General features: G+C 37.4%; 1 protein-coding gene across 1 annotated transcript; it reads right to left on the bottom strand.

Annotated features, from left to right (window-relative positions):
- Positions 1-4,324: 4,324 nt before the first annotated feature.
- On the bottom strand, positions 4,325-5,835 carry LOC132069207 (F-box protein At3g07870-like). The gene has a single exon (XM_059462629.1). It carries the CDS (start codon positions 5,524-5,526, stop codon positions 4,600-4,602), a length of 927 nt encoding a protein of 308 aa, XP_059318612.1. The 5' UTR covers positions 5,527-5,835; the 3' UTR covers positions 4,325-4,599.
- Positions 5,836-10,482: the final 4,647 nt, after the last annotated feature.

Consider the following 10,482-nt stretch of genomic DNA (forward strand, 5'->3'; position numbering starts at 1 on the left):
TTGTATGAACCAAATTAATAAAAATTTAATGCTATTTCGTGAATAGCATTACGAAATACAAAAAAAAAAAAAAAAAAAAAAAAAAAAAAAAAAAAATTGGTTGAAATTATTCTGAATGAATGTTTCGTATTTCGTCAGATAACCAACGAAATACCCATTGTGGTATAAAAAAAAAAAGAGCAGCCCATTTTAAAATTTTGCCGTAAAAATAACCCATTTTGGCTCCGACTCGATTTACGGTTTGGATTCGACATAGAGGACTGCCAATTAAACAAAAGAATCCATTTCTGCAGTTGGATGCAACAATGATCGCAATGAGACCTGAGATCAAGGAAGGAGGCAGCAGATTCATATTTCACAATTACTAGAATTGTCTAAAGTTTCAAATGCATATTTTAAAATTGGTGAAGAGGCTGAATAACAAACGTACACCGGTATGAAGAGAGATTGCGGCATTGCCTAAAAGTTCAATTCAAAAGAAAAGAAAATCATAGATAGCTCAACAAGGCTTGCAAACTGAAACATGTTTCATTATAATGGTCATAAAAACAAGCAGATACCGATACTTCAAGGGATAAGAGAAGTGTACTCAGTGGAAAGCTTGACAAGAAAAGTAAGCATATCATCATAGCAAGAAAAGAGAAACTGAGTAATATGATCACCTTGTAAAGGTTAAGGAAACACCTCTCATATTGCTTCTTCATTGTAGATCAAAGCCTTGGATATGGAAAATCAGGAGAAAGAGTTAAGCTATCAATTTGATCATGAAAACAAATAGCTAATAAAAACTAAAAGACAGTAAGGACTGCCATGGATATTGAAGTTTGATTCAATAGCAAGCCAAGAATTTAAATAGATATAGCTCCGAGCTAAACCAAGGTGGTTTGTGCTAATCTATATATAATATAAAGCTGGGCATAGACAATCTATGTGGCACCTTTGTATGACCTCCATTGGCATTTATCTTTTTTCTCCTTTTTTGGATTTTTTTTCCTCTTCCATCTTATAAGTTTAGCTTATATTAAATACTATAAAAATTAAAAGTCTCTTTCCTCCATAAATATTTTTTAAAACTGAAAAATTAATATGTAATATTAATGACTATGTTTTTCATCTTCTCTTCATGTCCTATGGATTTTTGGGTTTTCCCCATTTATTTGCATTGAAAAAAAAAAAAAAAAAACGTATCATTTATTTGTTTGTCTTATGGTTATGAGTCATAACTTATGAGTTATGACCTTTCCAATTCCATTCAACAATTAAATATTCATTCCCCGTAAACAAAAGGTATTTTGGTGCCGGAGTAGTCTACTTGCTCCTCCTGTCCTTTTTTTTTTTTTTTTTTGGATAATGCTCCTCCTCTCTTTCGACTACAAATGTTTATAATTGTAATATCAATTGTGCTTTGGATCTTTGTTAGGCTTTCTGTTAGTTTGTGATAATTCTTTTACCCTTTTTTGTTTATAACAATTTTCACGTGTTATTGACTTTAGATTTTTTTTTTTTTTTTTTGCAAGTAATGACTTCCTACTTTTTGTACTGGATAATTGATGCATCAACCACAACTTTTTGAGAAGAGCAATTTGTTTCTTATTTCTCCTAGGTTTTTGTTTTTATTTTTCCTTTCTTATTTCTTCCCCGAATTTAGGAAGGAGCCTTGACGTAACCGGTAAAGGATCACGATGTGACCAGGAGGTCACGGTTCGAGCCGTGGGAACAAACCTCTTCGTAAAAATGCAAGGTGTGCGCCGTTGCATACAATGACCTCGTGGTCCCGGCCCCGCCCGGACCCGCGCATAGCGGGAGCTTAGTGCACCGGGCTACCCTTTATTTCTTCCTGAATTTTCAAGCAGTAGAGCTTTTGTGTATAAAATGATAATTTAGATGATGCATTGTTTGAAAGAAGAGAACCATTGAATGGTTTTATTGTGAATTATGGTCAATTGTTGTAGCTTGTGCAAAATAATAGAATATTAATAGAAAAATAAAATTGATAATTAACCATGATTTAATTTTCTTATAATCGTTTCTTTTCACTCATTAAACTCTTGATGTTCCCCTGTATTCAAGAACTATATGTGAGAGATTTATAGATAGTATCATTAAAGATTTTTTTTTTTTTTTAAGTTTTATTATAATTTGGTACTTTTGATTTCGGAAGTATGTTTTTGTTGAAAGCCTTGAAATTTTTATTTCTTGTGCGGCTAGAGACTTTAACATTTCTATAATAATATTGAGCTCTATATTTATGAATTCAGGGAATTTGAGATAATAACGTTTACTTCTTTAATAATGATGTGCATGCGCTGGAAAAAATTACTTGCAGGTGGATAATACTAAAAAAAAATTAACCGGGAGGACTTTTATAGTTTTTTTCGCAAATAACTTCCTATCTTTTTTTTTTTTTTTTTGGTTTTCTAACCGGTGGTCCGATTGTATCCGGTCTCCCTACCAAGGATTTTTCTATATATACACAGGGCTCGAACCTGAAACATTTGGTTAAGGAAGGAGCAACCCCATCTGCTGCACCACATTCTTTGATGGTTCTGTCTTCTTCTTATAGCAAAAGTAAAACTACATGTTTGTTACTTTAACGTTTAGTGTGCATTAGCATGTCACTGAAACTTATTCATCATTTCTTTTGTATTTATTAGTTGAAAATTTTAGGCAAGTAAATAAGTTTAGTTGCTGGTTATATTATTTGATATATTATTTATGCTCCATTAATGTTTCATTCTTTGAAAAGCAATGTATATTTGTCTAAACGGATTATCCTTCAAATCTAGCATTTTATTTTTCCTGACGAAAATTATAGCCATTTGAGATTATTAAAATTTAATTTATTCAAGAATTATTGTGGACGTTCTTGAAAAATTAGGATCTTCCTCCATGAGTTTTAGTTATTGACATTGAAAATGTTTATATATAATAATAACAAGGGCATTGGAGCTAGATTATTCGCATTTTCTTTAAATGTGTATGTAATTTATTTAACATCTAAAAATACTTTCATATTGCTTATTCAATCTCCAGTTTTTTATATAATAATGACTTTCTTTCATGAATGAATGACATTTGTGTAAATTGATGGTAATACCTATATTTGAGTTACATTGGTTCCTCAATCTAAAACGTTAATTATTTTTCCTTTTGATCAATTTCTAGGGTCTTAACTTATTGTGAGAACTCCTTTAACAAAAAAAAAAAAAAAAAAAAAAAAAAAAAAATTAACTCCATTGTTGGTAAAAAAAATGTCTTAGGGCTAAGCAAAGAAAAAACTTATCTTTTTATCCCCACTTAATTTATAAAAAGATCATTCTAAATTTATTATTATACCGGGTAAAGTCATTGGCCAAATTCACTAGATAACATATTTATAAGAAAACAAATTACTTGCTAATTGGAAGATTACTAGGTTGTATTCAACACTGAACTATGAACACCAGAGACCTGAAAGCTGTCCCTAATCACACACTGAAATGAGGATGACCAAAGCTTCCTTACCTTTCACACATATATCTTAATACAATAAAAGAGACTGAATGAACATACACCAACCTAAAGGAAGAGATATTGAAGTTTCAAGAAAACAACTGTGAGTTTATGAATTGTTCTCCATTTAGTTGATTTCACAGTCCAAAGAATGAAGTTATAAGAGATTGTACCACTGCCTAAAAGAGAAAATATGAAATAAAAGAAAAACGTACCATGCAAGATTGCTGAAACTTACATATAATTTTAACTGATTGTAGATAGAGCCAGCAGATACTGATACTTCAAGAGAGTAAGAACATTGTTAAAGAGAGAGCATGATAAGACAATGGCAACACAAAAATGTTCAGAAATTGAAGAAACCTGTAAAGATTACACAAAGTCACCTTCCATCCTGCTTATATGGAGATAAGGTGAGAGGTGAAATGAATTCAAGTTCTTGCATCTTGAACAAGATCAAAAGAGTTAAGCTGTCAAATTGATCATGAAAGCAAGTAGGTACATAAAATTAAAGGGAGTAAGGACAGTCGTGGAAATTGAAGTTTGATGCAAAAGCAAGGCACGATTAGAATAGGACATAGCTTCAAGCTAAACCAAGGGGATTATTGCCAAATAAAATTTCAATACGGAAATAAATTACTCGCTCATTCGAAGGCTACTAGGTAGTATGAAAATGGATAGCCTGACTATAAGCCTGTTGCTCAAGAAAATCACCAACTAAGGAAAGAACTACCTTTAAAATCAGGACATAACCGAAACATCACTCCCAATTGAAGCACCCAAATAACTTCACCCAAAAGTTCATGAACCGTTTACCCCAAACAAGGAGCGCTTGACAGATAGGCCAACTCTTTGTTCCTCCGTATTTTGTTCTTTTCAGACAAGTAAAGAATGAATGAACAAAAGAAATGCAGCTTTGGAGAATTTACAATGCAAACAACTTAGGATTGTTAAAATGGACAAGGTATGCTTATACAGGCAGAGTTGTACTTCCAGAACTCAAAAGCAACCATAAAACAGAAAAAGTTGTCAGGTCTTAAGCTAAATTATACCAAAAACATTGAAGCAAAACATAATATCCTGGATGAAGTAAGACAAATTAAATATCTAAACTATCTCAGTCTTCGGATAAGCATTTGAGACTTGAAAACTTTCCCCCATGACGGTTTTGAGTGAGTAAAAACTTGGAATGTATCTAGTCGCTGCAGTCCCACTACCATGAACATTGACCTCTCTAAACTTCTTCTCTTTTGGGTTGTAAGAAACTAGTTGTGTGCCACGTTTGCACTGCATCAAGATTTCTCCATCTTTCCAAGTCATGATTGGTATAAAACGTTTATAACGGCTGTCAAGTAGAATAGAATCCGTCAAAATGCGATCTTTAGTCCAAGATTCAGCTATTCCATACTCTTTCATCCACCATAGATCACCTTTATCAGACAAACACAGAGAATTCCCAAACTCTGCTAGCATCAACCCCAAGGATGGAGTTTTCAAACCAAGTGGAGTTGGTAGGGGCTTCACCTCTTCTGTCCCGATATTAAACGAGTAAATGCTGGCACTTATTTTAGTATTTTCATCATCCTTCAGCCAATGAAGAACACCATTGACATTAGCATTACCAAATGATCCACATAACGGGTACGGAGCCTCACCCACGTTTCTCCATTTCTCATCAACTCCAAGAGTATAAACCTCCAATTCTGATACTTCTGGACGACCCCGGAACTTTCTAATCACTGATCTCAATACTTTATACTGTCCAGAGCCTTCACTAAAACAAAATGCATAAGCAACACCACGAACTCTTTTCTCCCATTCGGGCAATTTAACCTTGAAATACTCACCCAAAAGAGGATTGTTAATGTAAACCGAATGGTTTTCATCATACCTCGAACCATTCAACAAACAGATGAACCCATTACATGAACCAATTAATCTCAAGTTTTCATTACCAAAACTAACACCAAATAGGTCATCATCATCCCAAGGCAAGTTGCTATCTCTAGGGAGGTGAAATTTAGTGCTCAACATAATGGGCCTATTTCGGGGGCGAGAAACATAATCATAATACGCGCTTTGAGTTCAAGAAGTGAAGCGATAGAGTGATCAACGTAAAGCAAAATGCAGGAAAAGGCGATCTTGTGATACATCTTAACAAATAAAGGGTCGTAGAAAAGATTATGCAAATTACAAAACACTCTTTACAACGGAAAATGGGCTTGATTGGCAATCTTGAAAGAATTTCCACCATTATCACTCTTGAAGATCCATAATAGTGACTTCATAAGTCTTTCTCCGTTTGCAATCGCACTTCACATATACATATTTGATCTTTTTGTTAGGATTTAAAATCCCAAATCCGACTTTTGTAAAGCGATTCCCAGGAAAGATTGGAGGGTCACGAACTGGACCACTTAAATACCAATCTCCTTAGACAAACCTACTTACGCCGTGATGTAAGCGAAGAATAAATAACACACACGATTTATAGTGGTTCACCCTCAATGTGAGAGCTACGTCCACGCGCGCTCGCATCTTATTAAAGAAGAAATATTACAAGTGTTTACAACACTCAACCTCACAACCCCAATCCCAATGACACTCAAGAATTTTACCACACAAAATTCTCTCAAAGACCTTCTTTACTTAGGCCTTTCACTAAGAGTATTTCTCTTAGATTTTTCTCTCTTTGGGATGTGTTGTCTTCTTCAATTTGGTGTGTCTAGCAAATGAGAAAGCTTCCCTATTTATAGGTATGAGATGAACCTATTGATGTCATTAGTGACTCAAGCAAGCACTTGACAATTTTCCAAAGACAAGGAAGATGTTTTCTTCCTCAAAACAAGGGAAGTGTTTTCTTCCTCAAAACAAGGGAAGTGTTTTCTTCCTAAAATAAGGGATGGACCCAACAAATCTCCCACTTGAAGACTAATTTTAATTTGTCTTCACACTTTGATCGACGCATACAGCCTCTTTCCTAGTTTCATACTTCGTGCAGGCAGTAAGCCGAACACAGCTTTCCAGTTTGTCAACATCACCACCGTTGTCGCATTAACATAACCTTGCAATCTCGTTTCTCGATTTTCGGAAATACGGTAGCCGAACTCGAGCTACCTTTCGTATATCCGAATATCCACTTCACACCTCCCGTTGTTGCTTTTCCGGATTGCTCATAAATCGGTCGACAACTCCTACGCATGTGCAATGTCCGGTATCTTGTCCATCCGCTTCTTCTCATCCTCGGTTGTCGACCGATCCTTTCGACAACCGAAAGTCTGCCCAAGAGAGTGCCGACCGGCTTGGCATCATGCATGTTGAACTTTTTGATAACTTTCCTCACATATTCTTCTTGTGAGCGTTTGATGCCCTCTTTCGTTGAAAAATCCCTTTGCAAACCTTGCGCTTTATAATGCCTTCTTCCATTGGGTTCTTCCTTTATCCGATAAACCCATTTGTTTTGCAATGCCCTCTTATCCTTTGGCAATTGGCTAATTCCCATGTATGATTTGCCGATAGGGAGTCCATCTCATCTTTCATTGCCGGGCTCCCACTTAGTCGATTCATCGACTTGCATTGCTTCTTCATAACATTCCTACCACCCTATCATCGGTGAAAGTAGGAAGTAGGAGGGATGGAGAGTACCTGTGAATCGGCTTCCCGATCCCGGGATGATCTACGCAGCCTCCGTGATTGGCGTCCGTTGATTTGTTTCGTAATCGCACTTTCATCGCACCTTCTCGGATTATTTGTTCCTCTCGCCTCGCCGTACCGGCGGCTCGTGTCGAAAGTCCCTCAAATCGACTATTTCCGATTCCTTGTCCCGACATTCCGAATTTTTTTTTGCAACTTGTCTTTGTACGGCGCTCTTCATTGAAGACAACATTCACCTTCGGATGATCTTCCGATTTTGTTCATCCCAAAATCGATAACCAAGCCTTGTCACCATAGCCAATAAAGTAACACTTCTTTGATTTTGGATCAAGCTTGCTTCTAGCCGTATCATCATTATGAACATATGATAAGCAGCCGAACACTTTCGTAAATGAAAGATTTACCTTCTTGCCACTCACTTCTTCCGGAATTCGAAATCCAAGGAACCGACGGTCCCCTGCTAATTGCGGCCGCGTATTGACGTATCCGCCCGAAATGTCTCGCGATCCCGAGTGTATTCTCATACTCCGAGCACGCTCGTTCAACGTTCGGTTCATTCTTTCGCCTACTCCATTTTGTTGCGGCGTTCCAGGGATAGTCTTCATCATCTTGATTCCATTATCGGCACAATACCGTTTGAAATCACCATCAATGTATTTCCGCCGTTGTCGGACCTCAAACACTTCAACTTAAGGTTTGTTTCATTCTAATTACGGCTTTCCATCTTTTGAATACACTAAACACATCGGATTTATTTTTCATAAAATAAACCCACACCTTCCTCGTTGAATCATCAATGAAGGTCACGTAGTAGCGTGATCCTCCAAGAGAAGGAACAAAGGTAGGTCCCCACACGTCCGTGTGCACCAATTCCAGCTTTTCGACCTTCAACTCCTCGCTCGCATTTGAGAAGCTTACTCGCTTTTGTTTTCCGAGAATGCAGCTCTCACACGTATGAAGGTCCACCGTCTTTCGCCTCCGGAATTAAGCCATTTGTCACCAACACCATCCCCTTCGGGCGATATGTCCCACCGACAATGCCACAAATCATTTTCTTGTGTTGTCAACCACAAGAATGCGACATGAGATTACGACGGCCTAGTCGTCATGTGGAGAGTGCCAATCTTCTTTCCTCGGCCAACTACCATAGCACCTTTCGCCACCTTCCAAGACCCATTACCAAAAATCTGAGATCATATCCCTCATCATCAAGCCGACCTACCGAGATCGTGTTTCGCGTCGCCTTTGGAACATGTCTAACTTTTGTAATCTTCCACGAGGATCCATTTGACATCTTCAAATTAATGTCTCCCGTGCCAACAACGTCTAGCGGCTCTCCATCGGCTAAATAAACTTTGCCGAGATTCCCGTGCCACGTAGTTTGTCATTATATCATGACGTGGGGTGGTATGAAAGGACGCTCCCGAGTCAAGCACCAAGAGTCTATCGGGTCAACCGATAGCAACAACGCATCGCCAATGTCTTCCGTAGCGCCGTGATTCCAGCCCCCCCCCCTTGCCGTCCTCCTTCTTTGGCGCCCTGAGCTTTCTTGTTGACCCGGTTTTCGCACGGTCCAACACTCATGTGTTCGTCCCGGTCCGGATCGACCCCTCGCCATTCCGACTTCGATCCGCCCCTATTTCGGTTGTAGTTTCGTCAAAATTTCTCGCTTCTCGTTTTCAACATTAAAAGCAGAACTCGTCGATGCCTCTCCGCAACTGCCCCGCGCACCTCCTCGAAGGATACGATCCCTAACATCGTTGAACTTTAGTTTGTTACTACCGACAGAATTACTAACACAATCCGCTCTCATTGGCTCCTCACTATTTGGTAAGGGATGCCAACAAAATTAGAGCTTGCACTTCATCATCAAATCAATTTTTACCGATGACAATTGATTTACAATGGTATTGAATTCATTTACGTGTGCAAAGAATACGAGCATTTTCCATCATCTTTAGATGAAATAGTTTCTTCATGAGAAATACCTTATTATTTGCCGAAGGTTTCTCATACATATCAGACAATACCTTCATCATATCTCATGTGGTCTTTTCCTTTGCCACGTTGCGAGCAACGTTCTTTAACTTGATCGGTCGAATGACTCCCAGGCACTTGTCCGTCGAGGAGATCCCAATCTGCGTTTCATCTCCTTCCGGTTTTGGACCGCAGGTTCATGAAGTTTTCTTGCCATATAAATAATCTTCAATTTGCATTCTCGAGAATGCAAAATTTGTACCATCGAATTTACCGATGCCGTGCGTCGTACCATCTTCGCCCTCCCATCGTTTCTAAATCACAAACACAACTTTGTTGCTCACGATACCAGCTTGTTAGGATTTAAAATCCCAAATCCGACTTTTGTAAGCGATTCGAGGAAAGATTGGAGGGTCACAATTTTGGACCACTTAAATACCAATCTCCTTAGGCAGAACCTACTTACGCCGTGATGTAAGCGAAGAATAAATAACCTGTATTTATGGTGGTTCACCCTCAATGCGAGAGCTACGTCCACGTTCTTTGCCGCATCTTATTAAAGAAGAAATATTACAAGTGTTTACAACACTCAACCTCACAACCCCAATCCCAATGACACTCAAGAATTTTACCACACAAAATTCTCTCAAAGACCTTCTCTTACTTAGGCCTTTCACTAAGAGTATTTCTCTTAGATTTTTCTCTTTGGATACGTGTTGTCTTCTTCAATTTGGTGTATCTAGCAAATGAGAAAAGCTTCCTATTTATAGGTATGAGATGAACCTATTGATGTCATTGATGACTCAAGCAAGCACTTGACAATTTTTCCAAAGACAAGATGTTTTCTTCCTCAAAAGCAAGGAAGTGTTTTGTCAAACAAGTGAAGTGTTTTCTTCCCTAAAATAAGCGGATGGACCCAACACTTTTGTTTTTGATTCTTGAAATTTAGCATTGGGTTTGAGACAGTAATAGGGACATCAAAAAGCTTGGCCTCCATTGGTTTCTCTCTTGCTTCTTTTCAGTGAACAAATCCACAATTTTAAGGGTAAATTTTGCCGCGGAAAATGCCTAGTAAATGGCGGGAAAATTTTCGGTACATACATTTTAGTGAAAATCTTAAGTTATATGTGTAATCTAATCTGTTTAGTAGGTTAGTTAGGACTGTACAATTTATTTTAGGTTATTAGTAATGCCAATATTAAGTAGAATTATGTGAATATCTTTTTTAATTTACTTGATTGTGTAAATATTTTTTAACTTAAGGTTTGTGTAAATAACTATTACACCATCAGGGAATATAACTCACTAAATTTTGAGGAAATAAGATCACTTGGCTTCTTACAATTTAAGTAGAAGAAA

The sequence above is a fragment of the Lycium ferocissimum genome, chromosome 9, assembly GCF_029784015.1.
Source record: "Lycium ferocissimum isolate CSIRO_LF1 chromosome 9, AGI_CSIRO_Lferr_CH_V1, whole genome shotgun sequence".
Lineage (NCBI taxonomy): Eukaryota > Viridiplantae > Streptophyta > Magnoliopsida > Solanales > Solanaceae > Lycium > Lycium ferocissimum.

What these genes read in the sequence shown, in the direction of transcription:
- LOC132069207 (XM_059462629.1), bottom strand. Translation starts at nt 5,526, where the DNA reads ATGTTGAGCACTAAATTTCACCTCCCTAGAGATAGCAACTTGCCTTGG.